Below are 23,892 nucleotides of genomic sequence, written 5' to 3'. Positions count from 1 at the left end.
ACTTGCTTGCATCAAAATATATAATCCTTAGAAAAATATACAAAGGAAATGTGAAAAATACACAAAAAAACATTGCGAGACCGAGTTTTACAGCTTGGCCATGACCTAGCCTGCAACACAGAGGTTTTACCAAAGAATATGCCAGAGGCGGATTATGCCAAGGCCCTATCACACACTCGCGATTCCTGCAAGATTCTGCTTTGCTAAAACAGTCCCAAGGAATTTTTTAAAAATATACAATCAAAAAGGCATGCAAAAACTCAAGAAACAGCATTGCAGCAGATAGAAAAAGCTGTTTCTGAGGAACAAGAAAAAAAGATGTGTACTTTGCTGTTTTCAGGGTACAATTACAACTATCCAGGGGTCTGCAATCTGCAGCTCTCCAGATGTTCATGGACTACAATTCCCATCATGACCATGCTGTGTGCCCTGTAGTCAGTATAGTTCAGGGGTCTGCAACCTGTGGCACTCCAGATGTTCATGGACTACAATTCCCACTGGCCATGCTGGCAGGGGCTGATGGGATTATGGTCCACATGTTTATCTGGAAAACCACTGGGGTTCCAGAACTGAACCTACTGACCTACAAGAACGAACAAATCATCTCTCTTTTCCTGACTCCTCCATCCCCACACTGAGAATTCAAATACACCCGCTAATATGCCTGCCATGCTGCTGTTTGGCCCCTTCCACACATGCAAAATAATACACTTTCAATTCACTTTCAGTGCACTTTGCAGCTGGATTTTACTGTGCAGAATAACAAAATCCACTTGCAAACAATTGTGAAAGTGGATTGAAAGTGCATGATTCTGCATGTGCGGAAGGGGCAATTAAAAAAGGTGTGGTGGAGACCGTTCCTATGCAGATGCAGATCTTTGCAGGGATCTGTGTGCATCTTCTGACGGGGCGGGGAGGGAGAAGAGAGAGAGAGAAGCCTTAGCAAGTCATGTGAACAAGCTGGCGTCACCTGACAAGAAGGAGGCAGTCTTTCCAGCTGCCCAGCCTTGGCTTCATCATGCTGTCTCGCTTGCTGAAGGAGCACCAGGCAAAGCAAAGCGAGAGAAAAGAACTGCAAGGTGAGCGGCCTAGCGGATACTCCGAAAGCCTCGGCCTCGAGTAGTGCCACTCGCCAGTGGGAAAGAACGCCGCGCGGGGCTTGCAAGGCGTGGCTCCGAGTAGCGTTAGAAACGACCGCGGGAGGAAGGTCTGCTCTATTATTAGCCAAGGGGGCTGTCATGTGGAGGGGGAGTGGAGACGGTGGACGTTTTCTATTATTAGTCCCAGTATAAAAATAGATGAAGGGCTGGCCGCTCTTTTGTTTTAGCTCAGTTGAATTTTAAAAAAAATTAAAGATTTAATTTTTTAAAATTTAAATTAAAACATGTTTTAATTTAAAATTAATTTTTAAAAGATTAAAGATGGCTGGGATGTCTGCATCCCTTATTGCCTGAGCAGCCCAGGCATGGCCAGGTGGGCAGACCAATGCTTTATCCTCTTAAAACCAGATTTCTATTTTCCTCTCGTCCCTGGCTCCTGCTTTGTCCTTGCCAGAGAGAGGATGGTTTAACATCAGTGATCAGACATAAACAAGATACTATACCCAGGCTACCTGCAGTGCCCAAAGTGCAACATTTTAATACAATAAGAAAAGTGCAGAAATCTCAGAACAGACTGCAAAACTAACCGGAATATCTAAGACAATTGCAAGTCTGCCGCTGTGCAAAGAATCCAAACGTGGGACAAGCTCGCTGCTGTTGCCCGTTTCGTAGCTATTGTTCCGCTTCTTCAGCTCTAGACTTTAATCTTACCTATATATTTTGACTATCTTGAGATCTGTTATGCAAAGCAGGAATTTAGAATTATATAATGTAAAATAATACTTAAAATTAGAGTTATAAGCATACTAGATACATTATAAATCAATTCGTTATAAATGTGGAATAATAGATATATTAAATACCAAGTATAAGACTAAGCTACATCATGCTTGGAAAATATTCACTGTTTCTTCTATGTACCATTTCTATCAATCCAATAAAGCACTTTTTCCAGAAGATCAGAATAAAGTGGGTTTGGGGGAAAAGCATATTTGAGGACAAGCAAAACCTGGAAGGGGAGTACAATGTCATGTGGATGTTAAAAAGAAAAGGCCCTGTTATTCGGAAGACAAGGCCAGCAAACGTTTCTGAGTTGGGGGTGCCTTGGTTTTCCCCACTCCAAATTTCCAGCAAGCTGTGTTTAATTTTTAAAATGTTTATCAGAAGGTTAAACCAAAATCCAAGAAAAATTGGTACAGAGGGATCTGCTACAATCTTTGAGACCAACATTTCACATCAATGTAAACAATGAATAATAAACAACATTTATGACATATAACCTAAAAACCTAGTTTTTGTCTGTTCCAACAAATAAAATCTGTTAGTAGACTGGAACAGACAAAAACTAGGTTTTAGGTTATATGTCATAAATGTTGTTTATTATTCATTGTTTACATTAACGTGAAATGTTGGGGGGGGCAAGCTCATCTGCTAAATCAGTGGTTCTCAACCTTCCTAATGCCACGACCCTTTAATACAGTTCCTCATGTTGTGGTGACCCCCAACCCTAACATTTATCCATTTTACAGATGGAGAACACTGATGCAGAGAGTCTTAGGCGACCCCTGTGAAAGGGTTGTTTGACCTCTAAAGGGGTCCCGACCCCCAGGTTGAGAACCACTGTGCTAAATCATTACAGAGAGGCTCATCTGTAATTAACTATTTATAAGCTTTAAAACAGGGCAGCATGGCAGAATCCTGGCTTCACATTGGATGAGATGTATTAGGGAAGGTGCCAGACAAAAGCTCATGAGATTCTGTAGCGTCTTTAAGCTATTGACACCTTTTACGGTCCATTGTGGTCTAGATAAAACTGCACTTAATTTTGTTGTGCGGTACAGGAGCAATTGTCTCATCAATGTATGGCCAAAGGCTTTCGTGGCCAGAATCAACTGGCTGTTGTGAGTTTTCCAGGTGGTATGGCCACGGTCTAGTAGTTTTTGCTCCTAATGTTTTGCTTGCATCTATGGCTGGCATCTTCAGAGGCAAATTATAGCAAAGACATGTTTCTCTCTGTGGTGCAGTGTGGAGTGATTGTATGGTGGGGTATATATTTTGTCCACCTCACAGTTGGGGGGGGGGGGGATAAAACCCATTTGCACCCAGCTACATGCAACACATCTCGCCCTGACATACCTTAGTGTCAGCCATAGATGTGGGCAATACACTAGGAGCAAAAACTACCAGACCACAGCCATACAGTCCGGAAAACCCATGGCAGCCAATTGTCTTAATAATTATAGTCTGTCTCAGAAAAAGATGTTAGTGGGGTTGTATATTCCTCCACCACAGAACTCAGTATGCTGGACCCTCTTTGTTGTAGAATGCACCACCTGGGCCCTGGTGCCTACTTAGCCCTTGCAGTTTGCAAAAGGCAAATATTGGTGATGGCCGTTCAATGAACTATAAATGCTGTTGCATCAAAGTACAGTGTTCAGTAATACCCAAAATAATGGTTTTGAGAAAGGAAGCATGTAAAAAGGAATGATAATTCTCACACTCTTTCAAGACTATATTCTAATGCAGAAGTATATGATTTCCTCAACCGCTGCACCTCAACTGATCATACTAACATCTTTTTTGACTAAAAGTTAAAAAAACAACAACAAACTTGCATTTGGAAAAGAGGAATCATATGCGAAGGAGAAAAGTAAAATGAACAGATCAAGTGTGGCAAGAGCACGCTTCGAAATAGATTTCTTATGCGTCTCCCCACACACGTATATATCGACCTTCCGCAGTAATGCTGATTGAAGGCGCTTTTGTTTCCCGCTGCAGATCGGCGACGCCGAGAGGCGATCACTGCCGCTACTTGCTTAACAGAAGCCCTAGTAGACCACTTGAACGTAGGGTAAGTAGGGTTGAATGTTGAGGAGCAATGGAGCCAAACAATCTTGGTTGATAACCTCGTGAATAGGTTTTACCTTCCCTGAGTGTAAGTAGCTTTCTGCCTTTGGGCAGCTAAGCTGTTTTTTTTAGCAAGGGACAGAAACAGACAACTGGTGGTGTGGACAACTGCATTATCCCATGGCCCGCCCCCTTTCAAATCTCTTGGCCTTCGCTCCCACTTGCAGTATAGAAATACAAATATTGCCTTACTTTACAGTGCTATAATAATTATGGAAAGAGTGCTTGTGAAGTGCTTTGAACATTCCACTGTGCTGTAGAAGTGCTGAGGTGCTATTCTTTTTATTAATTTTGTTGGGGCCTTGTATCTGGAATCCATGGGGCAAATATAGGTGCCTTGAAGAGTGTGCGCAGGAAACTTCCTTTCGATTATATGGCCATCCATATGGAGAGTCACCATGGTGTAGTGGTTTAGAGCAGGTGGATTCTAATCTAGAGAACCAGGTTTGATTCCCTACTCCTTTATGAGTGGCAGAGGCTTATCTGGTGAACCAGATGTGTTTCCGCACTCCTACATTCCTGCTGGGTGACTTTGAGCTAGTCACAGTTCTCTCAGAACTCTCTCAGCCCAACCTACCTCACAAGATGTCTGTTGTGGGGAGAAAAAGGGAAAGGAGTTTGTAAGTCACTTTGAGTCTCCTTACAGGAGAGAAAGGTGGGTATAAACCCAAACTCCTCCTCCTCCTTTTTCTTTCTCTTAGTTGAATAGAAAAGTTGCCACTGCTGGTCAGTTTGTTTTGAATTTGTTTCAGGATAAAGCTTTCTTCAAAGATTCAAGGGAGATTCTGATACTCCTAATTTTAAAGATAATTGTTTAGACCATTGCAAAACATGATTGAAAGAAGATGAGAAATAAGATTCCCTGTCAATGGCCTACAGTGCATTTTGAACCAATATTTGATCATTAGGATTCACGCTTTAGTTTCAACTAATTACATTTCAGATTCAAAACAAAGAGTGGAATAGGTGGCACCATTAGGTGCTCCCAGTATTCTCCTTCAGAACAGGGCTTAGATTTGTTCAATATCCTTGTTAAGTCCCTTTATCCATATGGAGATTCCATAGGATCTTTGGTACTTGGAAGATCTTTAAAGCGGCAATAGATTGGTTACCCTTCCTGTAGTAAAACTGGACTACACCCATGGATGTATACTTGCCAGATGAGTAGATTTCATCGGACTATTGCTGTCTCGAAAAGTGATAGGAACTGCTGTTGGGTGGGCAGAGGAAGGCAGGGAGGAGTGAGAAAACCCAAGGCCAGCCAAACACCTGCTGTCTCCCTTCACTTTCCCTGTGAAGCAAAAGGAAAAGGTGCACTTTCAGAAGTTTCAGAAACTGCAGAGATTCTCTGATCTGAGGCACCGTGATTTTGGGAGAGGAGAAAACGTGTGTGTTACAGAGAATCCAACCTAAAGGTGAAGCTGATCACAAGTGCATAAATGGCCTTAGTCTGAAGACGTTCTGCATCTTTTTAAGTTACCTGAAGTTGTTAGCAGAGAAGGAGGAGGAGTTTGAATCCCCTGCCTTTCCTTCCAGTAAGGAGTCGAAAGGCAGCTTACAAACTCCTTTCCCTTCCTCTACCCAGAACAGACATCTGGTGAGGTAGGGAGGGCTGAGAGAGTTCTGAGAGAGCTGCAACTAGCCCAGGGTCACTCAGCAGGCTTCATGTGGAAAAACAGGGAAACAAATCTGGGTCACCAGGTGCACCACTCCTGTGGAGGAGTGGGGAATCAAACCCGGTTCTTCCAATTAGAGTCTACTTGCTCTTAACCACTACACCAGGCTGGTCCTCTCTAAAATAGAGGGATCCTGTGTTTGCTGGTGTAGAATGGCAGGTCCCTTTGATTACTTGTCTTAGTCCAGGTTGCACATTGCCAAGGAAAGTGATTTGCTTCAGCCTGAGAGTGCATGACATAACCATGAGAATAATAATATTACAATTTTTAAAGTTACTAGCCCTCAAAGTTTATGTTAAAATTCTTGGAAGAGTGAACCAAAAGCCCACAAAATCTGCTTATTTATTTTACGTGGCATCTTTCTAAAAATTGCTGTGAAGAATTTAAGTGTAAAGAACATTTGTTTGATCAGAGTATTAAATGTAAAGAACATTTAAGTGTAAATTTAAAAGTGAATTTAAGTGTAAAGTGAATTTAAGTAAAAAGTGAATTTTAGTGTAAAAAACGTTTCCTGGCTAAGCTACTAGATCAGTGGTGGCAAACCTATGGCACGGGTGCCAGAGGTGGCACTCAGAGCCCTCTCTGTGGGCACGCACAAACCTAGCATTAAACCTAAGACCTGGTTTTGGGAAAGCAGTGTAGGTAACCCTGTTAAGCACTGTTAAACCCCACTGATTTTCATGTGAAGAACTAAAGCATAATCCTTTACCTGGGAGTAAGCTCGGTTGCTGGCAATGGGGCTTGCTTGATTCACCCATTGAAAGAGTTGCACGGTTGCTTCAAAGCAAAGCCACTGACTACCACCAAGCTTACTCCTGAGTAACGCAGGCCTTGGAGCCAACCATTTTTTCTAAACTAAAACCTCAGTATTCAGGTTAAATTGCCGTGTTGGCACTTTGCGATAAATAAGTGGGTTTTGGGTTGCAATTTGGACACTCGGTCTCAAAAAGGTTCGCCATCACTGTACTAGATTGCCAAGACTAATATAATTATGACAGCAAAATATCCGAAGTCAAAAACTCCTGCCATTAGTATGGTCAAACGTGGGCTTTTGAAGGGGGTTCTTCCCCATTTTTGGTGAGTCAAATTTCTCGCCGCCTGTGTACCTTGTGAATTTAAAATAGTTTTTAATGCAGAGTCCAATCAGCTAATACTCTGGTCGAGCAACAGCACAGCCCTCTTTATCCCACTCTTCCTGTATACTGTATTTGTGTTCTAAAGTATAAATAGATAGATTCTTACAGCATGACTCCTGGCCTTGATCGGGCATCTCCAGGCTCTGCTATTGTTTTGTTCCTGCAATTAGCTGATGGGCTGAGAGGAAGCTGCTTTTCCCTGTGTTTCCCCAGGGCTTTTTAGCAGCCTGAAAGGTTCATTTGCCTCAACGTTCCTGATCATCTGTGGAATTCTGATGTCCTGAGAAAGTCTGTGTGGCAGGCCAGGCATTTCTGGCAAAGAGAATTACCTCCATTTCCTTTGGAGGCCCAGCTTGTATGCCTAGGTAGATTTCTAGCTGCATAGAACAGGAGAGGAGAGGCTATTTGAGGTCAGGTCGCTAGCATTCTGGTGGGGTTTTTTTGCCATCACCCTGCCTGTCACACCAGTGGCGTCCCGGGGCAAAATGTCGCTCCGCCCTCTCACCCCCACTTCCCCCATTTACCTCAGAAAAAGCAGCCTGGCTGGGCCTGCCATGCTGCTGTGGGCTTCTGCCAGGCCCGGGGAGTGGGGGAGGGGCGTGGGCACAATTTTACGGCTCTGGCCCCTGCCTGGTGGAACGCTCTCCCTCCAGCTATGCGGGCCCTGCGGGACCTTGGTGAGTTCCGCAGGGCCTGTAAGACGGAGCTGTTCCACCGGGCCTTTGGCGGGACTGGCCGCTGGTCTACTGCCCCCCACTGAGGCTGCCGGTCTTCCAGAGGAGCAGCAGTGGCGTAGGAGGTTAAGAGCTCGTGTATCTAATCTGGAGGAACCGGGTTTGATTCCCCGCTCTGCCACCTGAGCTGTGGAGGCTTATCTGGGGAATTCAGATTAGCCTGTGCACTCCCACACACGCCAGCTGGGGGACCTTGGGCAAGTCACAGCTTTTCGGAGCTCTTTCAGCCCCACCTATCTCACAGGGTGTTTGTTGTGAGGGGGGAAGGGCAAGGAGACTGTAAGCCCCTTTGAGTCTCCTACAGGAGAGAAAGGGGGGATATAAATCCAAACTCCTCCTCCTCCTCCTCCTCCTCCTCCTCCTCCTCTTCTTCTTCTTCTTCTTCTTCTTCTTCTTCTTCTTCTTCTTCTTCATCATCATCATCTTAGCAGGGCCTTGATTCCATCTTGGGCCCTGCCTTTCCCCTCCCAGCCTTTTTGGTCGGGCGCCTGTCTTTACATTTTGCTTGCTCTTAATTTTGTTAACTTTGCTATTTAAATTTTAAGTAACTGCTGCTGTTGGAAATTTGTTTTAATGGGGTTAAGTTTTAGTTATGTATTTATGTGCTGTTATTGGAAACAGTTATACTGTGAGCCGCCTCGAGCCCTTTGGGGATGAGGCGGCCTATAAATATTATTATTATTATTATTATTATTATTATTATTATTATTATTATTATTATTATTATTATTATTATTATTATTATTATTTTCCCCGGGGGGCCACATGATGCCAATGGCATCTGCCCAGGGTGGGGCACCCCCCCTCACCCCATGGTAGCTATGCGACTGTGTCACACGTTCTTTTATGTTACATTTCCGTGTATCCTAGTGAAGGCAGCTCAGTGAAATGGAGTAGGATATTCCTCCACCAGTTTTCTGAATACAGATGGAGTACAAAATGGTTCAAGTATCACTTCACAGACCAATAGCTCTGATAAGGCTGAGTGGCAAGCTTTGGAGTTGCACAGAAATATTCTTTAGGCAGGAAAACCTTCTTCATTTCCTGAAACAGATCTCTGTGCAACACAGAAACTTGCTGCCTTGGAAGTACAATCCTCCAGTCTGCTTTAGCTCACATCTGTGGGACCAGTGCAGCAGCTTGTCTCGGAACGGTTGTAACTGTCCAGATATTGTCTTTGGCTGTATCTCATGCTGGGTTTTGAGGGGCAACTGACAGGGCATCCCCCATTTCCACCTATTTTGGGTTACCTTCCCATCCCATGGTGAGGGAAATCGCACACTCGCCTTGCCATGCCTGTATCTTCACCTGCCGATCAATTCAGGAAGATTGGTTCCAGATGTTCCCAGTGCTGCCTAATGATTCCCAGATGTTGCTGAGCCAGTAAATCCAGCACAGCTTGGGAACTCTCCCAGCTGCAGACTCCCAGCGCCTGCCTCTGTCCCTGGGGTTAGCCTGCCCTGAACTGGGAAACCATTCAGTATGCGGGAGGGCTGAGCAGAAAATAACGCGATAAGTGTTCAATGAAGGGAAATGCCTTCCATGCCTCCCCTGCTTGCCTCAATCTGTTCTTCCTCTAGGGTGGCGCAGGCCTACGTGAACCAGAGAAAGCTTGACCACGAGGTGAAGACGTTGCAGATCCAGGCTGCTCAGTTTGCCAAGCAAACAGGCCAGTGGATCAGCATGGTGGAGAACTTCAACCAAGCTCTGAAGGTCAGTCGGATTGCTGCCTGAATGAAAGATCCCGCAGCCTCAAGATCAGCCCTTAAAAGGGTGTGATTTGACTCAGTGGACTGCAGAGTGAAGGGTAGGATCTCCAGAGACAACTAGACAACGCTTCAAGTACATCAAGGCCAGTGGTGGGATCCAAAAATTTTAGTAACAGGTTCCCATGGTGGTGGGATTCAAACAGTGGCGTAGCTTTTCCAATGGGAGCTGGTGCGAGGTGCAGCGAGGGGCGGTAGGCCAGGCATTTCCGTGGGCGTATGGCATTAATAATTTCTCTGTTACTGTAAAAAACTCTTGCTGTAAAAAAAAGTTCCTAATTTCCAGCTGGTATCTTTCTGTCCATAATTTAAACTCATTATATGGCCAGAGTCCTGGTCGTCTACTGCCGACAAGAAACAACTTCACTTCTCCTCCTAATTGACTGCACCTGTCAAATGCTTTAATACTTTCTGTAGTGGAGTGCGGCGAGGTCGAAGCGTAAGAGCGAGGCAGAGCCAGCGGTGATTTCATCTGGTGGAAGCGCCAGCAGCGGAGTCTCTCGCGAGGGTTTCCGTGTTCCTAGCAGCTCTCCCGTATGCTGGCTCCTGGCACCTTTTATTGCCATGATTCTAGCGGGGGCGTGTAGAAGAGCGGAACGGGAATTCCGGGAGGCGGGAGGCGGGGGATTGAGAAGATCATGCATGTGATGCATGAGTCTCACACCTGGCTGCTACGTCGCGGAGGAAGGGCGTCGGCGTCTGGGCCTAATCCTCACCTGGGGGGCAAGGCCATTGTCCCTTTGTCCGGGACACCCGGTGGTTGTGAAGCCAGGTAGTTCATGACCTGTGACTCATCCCGAGGAGGGATGAGAGGGTGGGGAAGCGGTCGCGACCAGAAGGCCGCGGGCGCCCGGTGTGCGGTAGCTCTACTTACGGTGCTGCTGGGTCAGCAGTGCATCCCCTACATCTCCTCGCTTTTTTACATTTAGAAGGGAGGCGAAATATTAGAGGCGATTTAGGGGAGCGGCTCGGTCTCCTCCGCCCGTTTGGCCAAGCTGGCCGAGCTAGCATGATGCAACATTAGGACTTAGTTGCGATGTAAAGGGAAAGTTGAGGGGTCTCTTACACATGTTACAGGCAATATTAGAAATACATTGAATGAAACAAAGATCCGACAATGAGGCACACAATCAAGCCAATGCAGAGCTGTACAATAGCACTCAACCATCCATCCCCGGTAGCCAGCTCCAGAGGGCTGACCACCAGTGTGGGTAGAGCGTCATACTTCAGATTAGATACAATATCTTGCAGTTCATGCACTTTCATATGAATCAAATGGGAATTATCAGAAGATTAAAACAACACATATTATGTACATTCTCACAACCTTGGTGATGCAATAACAACAAATAATCAATAGCTGACACGATTATCTAAAATTAACCCAGCGAAGTTCCCTGCTGCACTTTCGGAGGCCAGAGCATCCAGGAGCAATGGAGGTAGAAGTTGATGGACTTAGCATAGGGCACAAGGCCAGCCGGCCAATGAGATCTTAGCGTTGTAAGAAGCGGTCCGAGGGACTCCCACTAGGGAAGTCGCGAGGGAGGCGAACTCCGCTTCGGAGGAGGGCAACGGCCAGTCGCTCCCGGCAAGAGGGGTCGAGGGGCAGAGTGGAGTGGCTGGCGGCGCCCGGGCTCCTGGGGTGGAGCCTGAGGCAGGGACGATGGTGTTGGCTGACGCTAAGGCAACAGGGGCCGGCCCGAGCCGAGCAGGGATGTAGTTGAAAGGATTCTCTCCCCGCTTAAAGTCCAGAACCAACCCTTTGGGAGCAAGATGTTCCGATACTGCCCGGAGGGAATGTCCTCGTCTTGCGCGATGCAGTTCCAGTTAGCCCGAGCGGGTGAATGGGCCAGGTCGGAGTTCCCTCGTCATCGCCAAACGCCCGGAGATGCGGGCGCAGGTGTAGGACTTGTGATTAAGCGACAGTCTTGGTGACAAGGGAGAGAGCGCCCGGCGGGAAAGGAGTTTGGGCCGAAGCGTGAGTCCCCAGTCAAGCTCATAGAGTACTTGCCAATGGATGAAGCATTCATAAAGGGCTCAAGCCAGACTCCGCTAGGAAGTCTCCGGGGGGGGCTTTGCAAAGCGGGGAGCAGGCAGGAGCTTAGCAGGCTCCCGACTCCCTAGGTACTGGCCCAGGCAGGAAAGGGCCAGAAGCGTTAGCTTGGCTGGCAGCAAACTGCTCCCAGATGTTGGTCTGAGTTCAAATCTCGTCAGGGGTGGCCGACTGCCACCGCGGCAATGGAGGCAGCAGAGGCAGAGCAAAGGATGGTGGCGTCCCGAGTTGGCAGTGATGATTGCAAGAGAGGCGGCACAGGAAGGTTCTCCGAGGCGTCTCGGGGTGGCCTTGCTGGCGCAGCAGCTCTTGAAGCTTGGCTGGCCCGGTTGCTTTGGCGTTCCCCAGGTCATCCGGGTCTTTGGACCCGTCCTGGGCGTCGGTGGCGGCGTTCCCGTTGAAGGCAGCTGGGCGGGATCACTCCAGAGAGATTCGTTCCATCTCCCGGGGATAGAGGTTACGATTTCCTCCTGGCGCCATTCCATGGGCTGGCCTGTTCATGGTAGTCGGGATCCACCGAGGAGATCTGTAGGAAGAAAGGACTGAAACACACCCCTTCCCCAGGTTGCCCAGGAGGGGGCCGGGTCACTGCCGGGCTTGGAGAGCCGATGGCCGGGAGAGTCAAAATCAGAGTTTGTTAGGTTTGAGTGTTTGATATAGGACGACAGGTTTATTTTGCAGCCTGCGCGTAAGGAGTTGCTTTAATGCAGTCTATTGGGGGCCGCCCGCGCCCACTCCTCTTTCTTTAAATTGTTTGACAGGAAGGGGCAAGAGGTAGAAAAGCGATCCTGATGGAAAGGAGAGATGGCTTCAGAGAGGCGTCATCAGGAGTCGCGTCCAAAGCGAGGAGTCTGAGCCTCGGCGAGGGAGGAGAGGTAAGCGGACCCTGGGGGAATTGTGGGTATGCATGCTTAATTTGCAACACAGCACAGAAGGGGCTTGGATGCGCTTTTTTGGGTGATGGATGCATCCGGGGAGACAAAGTAATCAGAAGGCGATTAGGGGAATTAAATTTCACACACAAAGTGGGGAGGGGTCTTTTCTTTGCAGGGAAAATGTCACTTACCGTGACCCCTTGGTGGATTAGCGGCTAGAGAGGCTGGAATGGTGCTGAATTTATGTCCAATCGAATTATCTTCCCGGGGAATTGCCGCCCGCCCGAAACCGCTCCTTAGGAAGCGGCTTCGGTAAGCACCTGGCCTTGCACAGCCGCCGAAGCCGCTGGGCAACTCCCACAACCCACACAGGTTTTGTTATTGTGAATTTGGTGCTTGGCAGCATCCAGCTTTGACTGAGGAAGGCCTGCCCTGGCGCCCGAAACCACTCCTTAAAGAAGGCGGTTTCGGCCTAAGCGCCCTGGCGATGGTAGCCATAAGCCAAACAGGTTTTGTCCAGGGGGCATAGTGGCGGCAGCCTCTTTTTTTAAACTGGGGCCTGTCACTGGCAGTGCTGCGGTACCAGGGCCGGGCCCAGATTTTAATCCAGGGAGGGGCCCAGATCCAGCCAGTGGCTCTCCACGCCTCTGCTGGATTGAAAAAAATTAGAGGGAAGAGAAAAGAAGAAAGAAGAAGAAGAAGAAAAAAGGGGGGGGGGCTAGTTTCTCTCCGGAAGTTACGAGGGATGAGTTCCGGAGAGAGAGCACAATTAGGATCTATGATCTGTGTGATGGGTTTATCCATCCCAGACTAAGGGTCGTTTTGACCTGGCTCATGAGGTCCCTTCCCCAGAGATTGACATGGATGTCCAGAGCGATGGGGCCGGGACTGTGAGCTGCGCTTAAACGAGCCCTGGAGCTGTGGACCGTGGCCAGGGCCCGGATGCTCACGTCTCGCGAGTTTGTTTTCCCCACACCCAGATGTCGCGGACAGGTCACCGGTTGGCCACTGGTCCAGGCCACTTTCGGCTGCTCTGATGGGCGGTCCCTGCATCAGCGCCCGGTGTCCACCAGGCCCTTGAACAGACACCCCCCTCCACAGTGAGCTCCCAGATCACGGGCGGGAGGCTTCCGATGGAGTGTTTCCACCGCCCTTGCCAATGGTAGTATTGGATGCGCCCTGATGGCTGCCGGGGCTGCAAATGGCCTTTATGTGCGTCGGCAGCCCGGGCAGCGCATGGGGGCAGGAGGGATCAGCGCTGTCGCGCAGCTGGTCCAGCTTCAGGCAACTCCCTGCGGGATGTTTGTCCAGACTTGGGGAGATGGATGGGTCCCTAGTGGCGTGGGAGTCCAATGAAGCTCCGGGGATGATGAACAATCCCTGCTCCAGCGGCGGAGGCCTTTAGCGCCCCACCAGCCCGAATGGTCCCGATAGGGATAGGGGTCGCATACACTATTGGGTTGGGGTGACGAGGGACCTGCGTGGGGGGTAGAATTTAAAAGGAGATGGGCTGGGTGCACATGAGCTGAGATGCCACCCGAGAGGGGGGGTAGGACTTTGGGTGTGGAGTCTTGGTGCTTTGCAGGCCTGCTCCTAGTACTCACTTCCCTTTGGTCCTGGGCTGGGGGAGATGCCCGGTAGCGAAGTTTCCCGGCAGACAGTGCCTTCTCCAGTGGGAAGCCTTTCTGGCACAGGGGGCATCGGGGTTTTAGGCTGGCCTCGAGGGGGCCTTACGCCTCTTGGGAGGAGGACCCTCCTCCATCGGGGGTTGTAGGCCCCCCAGCCGAGACTGCCTACACTCCCTTGCCGGAAGTGTCCTGACCTGCACCAATTAAAGCAATCTCACCTTGGGGCTGTCCCCTGGTGGTGGAGAGTGCTGCGTGCAAGAGAGGAGGAGCTAGCTTGGTGGCCGCGGAGGGATCCACGATGTCCTGGCAAGCCTTAAACATGTCGGCCAGTTCAGGATCTTTGCCTAGGGCCATGGTGCCCTACAGCACTTTCAGTGGAAGCGTTCTCTTTGGGCCCGAGGCGCATGAGGAGCTTCGTTTTGGGCCTCCTCGCTATCTACCTGCCTCTTAAGCGCTTCCTGGAGCCTGTTCACAAAATCGGCGTAGGGCTCTTGGGGTTTCTGTCGGATGGTGGAGAAACTTTGGGTTGGCTGGCCAGCATTAGGGACCTTGATGAACGCCTTGTAGGCGCATTCAGAGGCGACCGTAAGGGTGGCCTCTGGCAGGACAATCTGATCGTTGGGGTCGGGCGAAGGCATCGAAGCCGTAAAGCTTGGCGGTGTAGGCGCCGCCCGGGCTGCTCCCCTAGCGACACACTGCTGGCGGAACTCGCTTTCCCAGATCACAAATTGTGCAGGGCTCAAAAGCATCACGAAAGGTGGTCTTCCAGTCATCCGGAACCATTAGGTGATTCCTTGCGACTGCTTCTAGCATGCCTCTCACATAGGGGCTGGTGACTCCTACGTCCCGCATCGCTTTACGAAGCTCGGTGAGGATACTATAGCTCAGCAGGCGGTTTTCGACAACCCGCCGAACAATACCATCCTCCCCCTCGGTATCCATTGAAGTGAGCGGGGCATAAAGCGAGAATATCGGTATCGTCTTCCGTCAGGGTTTCCTTTTTTGCAGGTCGTAGTTAATACGCTCTGCGAGGGTTTTGAAAACCAGCGCCATTACGTGGCGCCGACCGAGGTGCTATGGCTTCAGAAAATGAAGGCGGAGCAAGGGGTGGGGGCGGCCGAGCTGCGGGAGAATTTGAAGGAGGCAGGGGAGCATTGGGGGGCAGAAGGAGGACAGGCGTCTAATTTAGAGGATAGAGAAAATTCGGGGGGTGAAATTGAAGTTGAAAGATCGAAGGAGGCTGACCTACAGCAAAGGAGCCATAGGTCTGCAGGCTGATGGCGACATAACATTGTCTCCACGTCAGTAGCAGCGACACCCGGCCTTGCGCGAGGCTCTGTCGAAAAGTCGCCCGATGTTTTCCCAATCCTTAAGATTCAATGTCCCCCCCTCCGGGTACCATGGACGGTGAGCTTCAATCTCCTCGACCAATTTAGCAGCTCCCCTCTCTTTACGGGGACCCTGCAGCGTTTCGCTAACGCTTGTAGCTCGTTAACGTGCTGGTCATAAGCCCTGCTTTTGCAAGCTCCCATACTCACCGGTGCTCCGTCCGACGAGAGAGTGTGCGAGGAGTCGAGTCCCTGGATGCGCCCGATCCAGCGGACGGGCGATACGAAATGGTGGTCCCTGGATGCGCCGATCCAGCGGACTTCGGTACCGCGGCCCTTTCCCAGGCGACGGTGAGCAGGGTGGAGGTTCGAGGATTCCCGGGTTTCGGCACCAGCTTGTAGTCGTGCCGCGAGGTCAGCGTAAGAACGAGACGAGACGCGGTGATTTCATCTGGTGGAGAGCGCCAGCAACGGGAGCGCGGGTTTCCGTGTTCCTAGCGACTCTCCCGTATGCTGGCTCCTGGCACCTTTTATTATGATTCTAGCGGGGGCATGTAGAAGGGCGGAACGGGGGGAATTCCGGGAGAGCGGGAGAGCGGGGGATTGAGAGATCATCATGTGATGCATGATCTCACCTGGCTGCTACGTGCGGAGAGGAGCGTCGGCGTCTGGGCCTAATCCTCACCTGGGGGCAAGGCCATTGTCCCTTTGTCCGGGACACCCGGTGGTTGTGAGCCAGGTAGTTCATGACCTGTGACTCATCGGGGGATGAGGGGTGGGGGAGCGGTGCGACCAGAAGGCCGCAGGAGCGCCGGTGTGCCGGCGCTCTACTTACGGTGCTGCTGGGTCAGCAGTGCATCCCTACAACTTTCAAATACTTCATTTTGTTTCTAGAAATCAAAAGAAGGATACTTTCCTTAACCAGGAACTTTACCATATTTCTAAAACATGTTTTTAAAACAGCCCAACAGGGAGAATTATCCCGTTTTCTACCTTCGCTAACCAGCCACATAGGAAACAATAGGACTTTATGATTTTTGGACCTAATGGAATTTTTAACGGAAAAGCAGACCCAATTAGTAACCCCCTCTCGGCACACACAAATAATTAGTAACCCACTCTCGGGAACTGGTGAGAACCTGCTGGATCCCACCCCTGATCAAGGCAGGTCGATATAGCTGTAGCCTAGTGCAGAGGTGTCCAACACTGGCGCTTCGGATGTTCATGGACTACAATTCCCAATTGGCCATGCCCTGAGGAGAATTGTAGTCCATGAACATCTGAAGCGCCAGAGTTGGACACCCCTGGCTTAATGAATACCAGGACTCTTCTCTGAAACCATAATAAATTAAGAGAAGAGTTGGTTTTTATACCTTGCTTTTCTCTGCCTTTCAGTATTCAGTCTTCATTTATTTGCAGTCACAGACCAATACCACTGAATCAAACAAACCGAATCCCGGAATTTATAAAATGAGAGACATTCAAGGGGAACAATAAAAATAAATTATATACTTGCTATTAAAAATATTTAGAGAAATAAAAGGAAAATAGAGTTAATAAATAAAACTATTTAAATCATGTTTCTTAAAAATATAACAATCTTAGTTTTAAAGAACAATACAACCCAGCTATCCACAAGTTTTAATTACGTAGGCACAGAAATTTGCCACCTGCCTTCAGATATTTGGCTTTTCATTGGCGAGCAGTTTCTAAGTAGGTTGGTAGTGGGCCTGGGGAACCCTTGAGCATTTTCTGCCTGAGCCCCTCACCCCATACCTGGAACTAGTCCGAAGCGAAAGTCAATGTGTATTCCTGAATTTCTGGAGGATGAATGGGAAAACCTAGCTAAGGGAGCTTCCGTGGAAGAAACTGTGTTGAACCGCCTCATCAGTGCTTGAAGTCAGAGGTTCTGCTGGGCTGCCGTGCTGGAGGTGGGCGAACCATCTTCGATATCCTGTCTCAGATAAAGATGTTAGTATGGTCAGTTGAGGCGCAGCAATTGAGAAAACTGTATGCTTCCACATTAGAATGTAGTCCCAAACGAATATGAGAATTGTCATTCATTTTTACATGCTGCCTTTGTCAAAACCATTACTTTGTGCATTATTGAACACTGTTGTTTGATACAAGAGCATTTATAGTTCGCTGAAATACTATCATCAGACTTTCAAACTGATGCAGGAGCATGGCTAGGTAGGCCCCAGGACCCACATGGAGCATTCTACAACAAAGAGGGTCCAGCAAGTTGATTTCTGTGGTGGAGAAATATACAGTCTGCTAACATCTTTTTGTGAGACAGAGTATAGCCACAAAAGCAGAGGCTAACAGTTCGTCTTTTTAAAGCAAGTCTGAATTTTACCAGTGATTGTTCTCTCTCTTTCTCTCTCTCTCTGTTTGTTTCTATCTTTCATTGTCTCTATCTCAATATCTCTATATATTTTTCTCTATCACTCCTCTCTCTCTCTCTGTCTCTCTTTATCTTTATGTTTGTATCTTATCTATCTCTTCCCCCCTCTCTCAGTGGCGTAGGAGGTTAAGAGCTCATGTATCTAATCTGGAGGAACCGGGTTTGATTCCCAGCTCTGCCGCCTGAGCTGTGGAGGCTTATCTGGGGAATTCATATTAGCCTGTACACTCCCACACACGCCAGCTGGGTGACCTTGGGCTAGTCACAGCTCTTCTGAGCTCTCTCAGCCCCACCCACCTCACAGGGTGTTTGTTGTGAGGGGGGGAAGGGCAAGGAGATTGTAAGCCCCTTTGAGCCTCCTGCAGGAGAGAAAGGGGGATATAAATCCAAGCTCTTCTTCTCTCTCTCTCTCCTGTCTCTGTATCTCTCTCTGGAGAGGGCACTGTTGGTGTGTAATAAAGCCCCAAAGGCCCCTTCTTCCTAGCAGCACGATGTTGAGAAGAAGTGCCTTGCATTGAGAGAGAAGCGGGTGGCGGTATCAGCTCTCCCCGCCTCAACTCAGTTTCCCACCCCCATCTCCAGCCAGTATTTATCTCACAAATACAAGTCTGGAACCCCACACTTTGGGGAAGATTTCGGGAGAGAGCAGCATGGAGGAGAAAAGGCTCAGTACTCTTGCCTCTAAAGAGAATGTCCCCTTCATTCGTGTATAACGGCCTGGGTAGCTTCTAAGGTTTGTGGAAACTTTTTGCAAGCTGTCTGGCACTGGCGGGGTTTCTGCTCTCCTGGGCTAGTTGGGTGAAACAAGGACAGAAGACGGACTGAAGCAGCAGGTGCCAGATGAGCCATCTCTTCGGCGCTTGGAACGGAGAGCACACTTTTCCATTCCAAGACCGCCTCCCCATCCAGCTGCTTCCCTGGCAGCAGCCCGTGCGAAACAGGCACACACGTCCACTGTCTCAATCTGGCACCACCTGGCAGTGCCCATTACTTCTCTGAATCCCACCAAGAAGCCAGTCTGCTGCCTCCTCCTCTGTCTGGCTGTGCACGCCCCGTTCCCCAAATACCACTCAGCATAAACATTCTCTGTGTGCGTATTTGGGTGTTTTTGGCTTGCTCTTTCCCTTCTTGAGGAGCCAGTGGCTCTTTCCGCACATGCAGAATAATGCACTTTCAACCCACTTTCACAACTGTTTGCAAGTGGATTTTGCTGCTCCACACAGCTGCACAGTGGATTGAGAGTGGATTGAAAGTGCATTATTCTGCATGTGCAGAAGGGGTCAGTCCTGGGAAGGAACAGAAGGGGCAGCAGCCAAGGACCACCAGTTGGCAGCGAGAAGATATTTGTAAACAAGTAGTAGCGAAGTGGCAGATGCAGATTGCAGAGGGAAGGGAATCCTTGAGCTGAGAAAAGCAAGTCCTGGGTCATAGACATTGTGCCAGGGGAGCAATTGAGTAATCAGCACAGAGGCGTAGCTGGGGAAAATGGAGTCCAGTGCAAAATCTGAGTTTTGCTGCCCCCACCCCCATGTTCGTTTGTGTTTTTTGTTTTTTTAGTGTTTTTTTCCATTTTCAGCCTGCAGGGGTGCAGGTTTTAGGCTAGCTAGCAGCATTAAAATTCCAGGGTATCTTTAGGAGACTATCCTGATGATACCAGCCAGGTTTGGTGAAGTTTGGTTCTGGGGGTCCAAAGTTATGGACTCTCAAAGGTGTAGCCCCATCTCCTATTAGCTCCCATTGGAAACAATGGAAACCCCTTTGGGAGTTCATAACTTTGGACCCCCTGAACCAAGCCTCACCTAACTTGGGTGGTATCATCAGGAGAGTCCCCTGAAAACTCCCTGAAATGTTGGTGCTGCTAGCCTAAAAACGGCGCCCCCTGCAGGCCAAAAACTGAAAAACACTTTAAAAAATACAAAAAACAAACCTGACATTTTTGCTGCCACGCACCCCCCATCCCCCTTGTAGCTACGCCTCTGAACCAGCAGAAAAAAGAGTCTTTGACCAGGAGGCTCCCTGTTGTGTCTCTGATTGTGCCAAGACTATTTTTTGCTTGTACCAGCTACAGACAGCCCAGGCAGTGCACAATTGAAGAGCCCCACCTACTGGACAAAGACTACTTAACCTATTAATTCTGGAAGAGACACAAGATAGATCAGTCTGACTGTATTTGCTGTGCCGGGTCTTGTCTGCTGTGTTATGCTTATGCACCTTTTCCTACCTTAGAAGTTTAAGAAGTGCATCATGAAATAAGGGAACAGTGTAACAAAGCTTGTCATGCCGGCTGCTGGAAGAATCAGCAGCCAGCAGCTTTGCCTTGGCCAGAGAACAGGCGTGCTAAAGGAAAAGGATATGAAGTCACCCCTTCTGCTGAGTGGTACTTATAGAAAAGGGTCAAAATAGAGAAGAACAACGTAAGCTGCTTTTGGTCTCTGTTGGGGTGAAAGGCAAGGAATAAATTTAGTTACAATACAACAACCTTTATTAGGCATATTAAAATAGGCTCCAGAGCATTACAGACATTTCTGAAGTACAAATCAAAAGTACATTCAAAACACAGTCAGATAAACTGTATCTAGCATTGAACGTTACGTAGAAAATTCTGTCACTTGTAAAAGAAATTTTGCTACTTTTTCCATATGCCTCTATGTTATTTATGCCTCTATGTTATTTAACAAAAGCTCCACAACAGAGTTGTCAGAGTCTCTTTCAGATTTGTCTTAAGACCCGCCCAGGAGAGAAATTCCTAATACCCACATATCTCGGACAGTCAAGTATAATGTGAGCAAGAGTCTCCCCTTGGTTTTTACAGTGTGGACAGACCCGATCCTGGAGAGGGATAGATAGGTAGCGACCCTTTGTAATGGCCGATGGGAAAGTATTGCATCTGGCCCTTGTCATAATCCATCTCTGTTGGGGTTCAGTTAATCGTTCAAGATATTTGGCTATGTGCCCCTGTTCTGCTACTATTCCGACAGAAAGGGGTGAGCAAGGAATAAATAAACATAATTTTGCCCCCTGTCCCTCCCCACTTTGACCTTCTGAGTGTGTCCCCCTCCCCTGTCTTCCTCTGCATGGGTTTCCACATTCTCACCCCTTTCTGGGGGGAGGGGTCCGAAGGGGCTGCAGAACAGAAAGGAATGAAAGAGGATTCTGGGTTCTCTCCAAGATGTTTAGTTTGCCCTTCTACAAGGTCGGATTGAGAAGCTCCCCCTATCGGACAGAGCATGCCCACATTGTCCTACTGCAGTGGAAACACTGGAGCATATTGTATGCTACTGTCCAAAATATGATTCACAGAGGGAAGCTCTGTTATCATCAATCATGGGTAAAGCGTCTCCCAAAGTTTGCATGGTAAAACTACCCTGTTTCCCCGAATATAAGACATCCCCAAAAAATAAGACATAGCGCATCTTTGGGAGCAAAAATTAATATAAGACACTGTCTTATTTTCAGGGAAACATGGTATTTAATAGTAATGATCCTCTGATTTTAGGGAAAACAGCTCACTACTTGTTGCAGGTCATATCGCTACGAGGGAATTAATAGCAAACGTTATACCTTTTCTTGAAATTTAATGTAGCATAAATATGCCTAATAAAGGTTTTTGTAGTTGTAGATGTTTAGATGCAGGCCAGCATATGTCATTCCCTTTCCTGTACCTGGGGGTAAGAGATTGACCTCCCAAAATACACTCTCCAGTCAGTGAAAACTGCCTGTGAAGTGGTATTCATTTTAACAATATAGTACAGATCAGCAGCACTTGGATTTAAGCAAAGAAGGCAGATCCCCTATAACAGGGGTGGCCACCTATGGCCCTCCAGATGTTCATGGACTGCAATTCCCACCAGCCGCTGCCAGCATGGCTAATTGGCCGTGCTGGCAGGGGCTGGCAGGAATTGTAATCCATGAACATGAAATCTTTTAATGAAGATTTTAAAGCTGGGCGGCTACATTTTTGTATGGCCCGCTGTTTTCATGGGGTTTTCAATGTTATGTTTAGTGGAGCTTATATTATGTGTGATTGTATTTGTTTATATGCTCCATTAGCGGTGTTTTAATTTATGCTGTGCACCGCCCAGAGCCCTTCGGGGGAGGGGCAGTATATAAAATTGATAATAAATAAATAAACAAACAAACATCTGGAGCTCCATAGGTTGGCCACCCCTGCCCTATAAGCATACAATCTAAACCTCAACAGTAGAAGAAAGAACATAATGAAAAGAGGTCATAGTAAACGGGACTGCATTACCCCATATGTCCCTACTAGGCCTCTGCGTTCAGCAGAGACCAATCTGCTGGTGGTTCCCGGCCCCTCAATGATGCGGCTGGCCTCCACTCGGGCCAGGGCCTTTACGACCTTGGCCCCTGCCTGGTGGAACACTCTTGGTGAGTTCCGCAGGGCCTGTAAGACGGAGTTGTTCCACCGGGCTTTTGGAGTGTCCTGCCACTGATAAGTGCCCTCTCTATTCTCCTGTGTTTGGGGTCCCTTTACCATCTATGGGACCCCTTTTCCCCCCCTCTCTGGGAGGGTTTTTAATAAGGGTTTTATTGCTGGCGCTATTTTATTATATTGATCGCTGTATTTTAATTTAATGGGTTTTTAATTGTATATGTAGTAAATTTATGGTGTCCACCGCCCAGAGCCCTCCGGGGGTAGGGTGGTATACAAATCTCAGAAATAAATAAATAAAATAAATAAACAAGTGTGACTTGTCTGTTTGGGCTTTCTTTTGGCTGTGGATGAAGTTGAGCCAAAGCTTTTATTGAAAAGGAGACTGTTAAGTAGAGGTTTAAACAAAAGACACCTGGTGCCCCCTTCATTCTGGTTATAAGAGGCAGCCGGGGAGGCTTGGAGGGATAGTTTGGTCAAATCATTGTGTTCATTTTTAGGGGGGGTCATTTCAACTTGGAACTTCAGGTGAGGCAAAAAAAGATTGGATACTAGAGGATGTTCAGTTCCAGCTGGGGAGTATGGGAATGAAATTTGGAATGCACCCGTGCAAAATGGAAATGTGAAAGGACAAGGCGTTGCTCATGACTTTTTTGCTCTATGCAGGAGATTGGTGACGTGGAAAACTGGGCGCGCAGCATCGAGATGGACATGCGGACCATTGCCACTGCCCTGGAGTACGTTCACAAAGGGCAGCTGCAGCCCTCCACCTCCTGAAGCGAGAGGGTCCTCCTTGGCCCTTTTGCCCCCTCTGCTGCTTGGATCCCTGTCCTTACCAGCACATGAGACGCAGCCTCTTTCATGCCATAGACGCCAGCTGGGGACCGGTAGAATGGCACACTCCTCATTTAAACTTCCGAGACCGCCTTTCTGCAGCAGCAAATGACATCTTTTCGCATCCGCCAGAGGTGTTGCTGGGCTATAATTTCCAGCTTTGGGCTTTCCCCTGTGCTCCTGCTAAGCCAACATGAAGGTATCTGAACCAGACTGGCACAGGATTTGGAGGGAAGAACACAGTGATGGAAGACCAAGAGGTGATGGAAACGTAAGAGGCCACGCCTCTTTGAGGCCAGTTTATTTCGACCTGTATTGTGAAATCACAGAATGGAATAAACGCACAGCCGAAACAGCATGTTTTGCCTTTATTAGTGAACGAGGGGTGTTTTCGGTTGCTTTTTCAATTGCTCCTCCCTATCTGAGGATGAGGAGCCGCGTAGCGGTTAAGTGCTTGCACTGCCACTCACACGGTCAGGAGTTCGAGCCCCCTGTGGGTCAGATATCCTGGCAGCTGGCTCATGGTCAGCTCAGCCGTCCATCCATTTCTTGGTCGGTAAATGAGTACCTAGCTCAGCCATTCTCAACCAGGGTTCCGTGGTACCCTGGGGTACCGTAAGCATGTCCCGGGGTACTGCGGCAACACTACCGCCCCCCCCCCTCTCATTTTTGTGGTGTCTCCCACTGGTGCCAATAGGGACATGGAGCTGGCCCATGGGGCAGGGCCTGCCGCAAGGTCAGCAGCCACCCCCCCCCCAGTGCTTCCCTTCACCCTGGGAGGGGAAAGTGGGGGGGTGGCAAGCAGGAGCAATGGGAGGGGAAGGTGGGGGGTGGCGGCAGGGGTACCGTGAGATATGAAGAGTGAGGTCAAGGGTACCCTGACCTCGAAAAGGTTGGAAAACACTGACCTAGCTCATAGAATAGCCGGGGAAAGCAATGGCAAATGAAAATAGAATAGCCGGGGAAAGCAATGGTAAAGAATAGCCGGGGAAACCAATGGCAAACTACCCCACAAAAACAGCTTTCTTATGAAATCACTGCTTGCAGTGGTACCC

General features: G+C 48.5%; 1 protein-coding gene across 1 annotated transcript; it reads left to right on the top strand.

Annotated features, from left to right (window-relative positions):
* Nucleotides 1-894: 894 nt before the first annotated feature.
* On the top strand, nt 895-23,193 carry BLOC1S1 (biogenesis of lysosomal organelles complex 1 subunit 1). Its single transcript, XM_048491880.1, has 4 exons — nt 895-1,079; nt 3,879-3,951; nt 9,134-9,266; nt 22,670-23,193. The coding sequence occupies exons 1-4, from the start codon at nt 1,019-1,021 to the stop codon at nt 22,778-22,780; spliced, it is 378 nt and encodes a 125-aa protein (XP_048347837.1). The 5' UTR covers nt 895-1,018; the 3' UTR covers nt 22,781-23,193.
* The last annotated feature ends 699 nt before the right edge of the window (nt 23,194-23,892 follow it).

The sequence above is a fragment of the Sphaerodactylus townsendi genome, linkage group LG03 (assembly GCF_021028975.2).
Source record: "Sphaerodactylus townsendi isolate TG3544 linkage group LG03, MPM_Stown_v2.3, whole genome shotgun sequence".
In the NCBI taxonomy this organism is placed as follows: Eukaryota; Metazoa; Chordata; class Lepidosauria; order Squamata; family Sphaerodactylidae; genus Sphaerodactylus; species Sphaerodactylus townsendi.
This window is presented reverse-complemented; position numbering and strand designations above follow the sequence as displayed.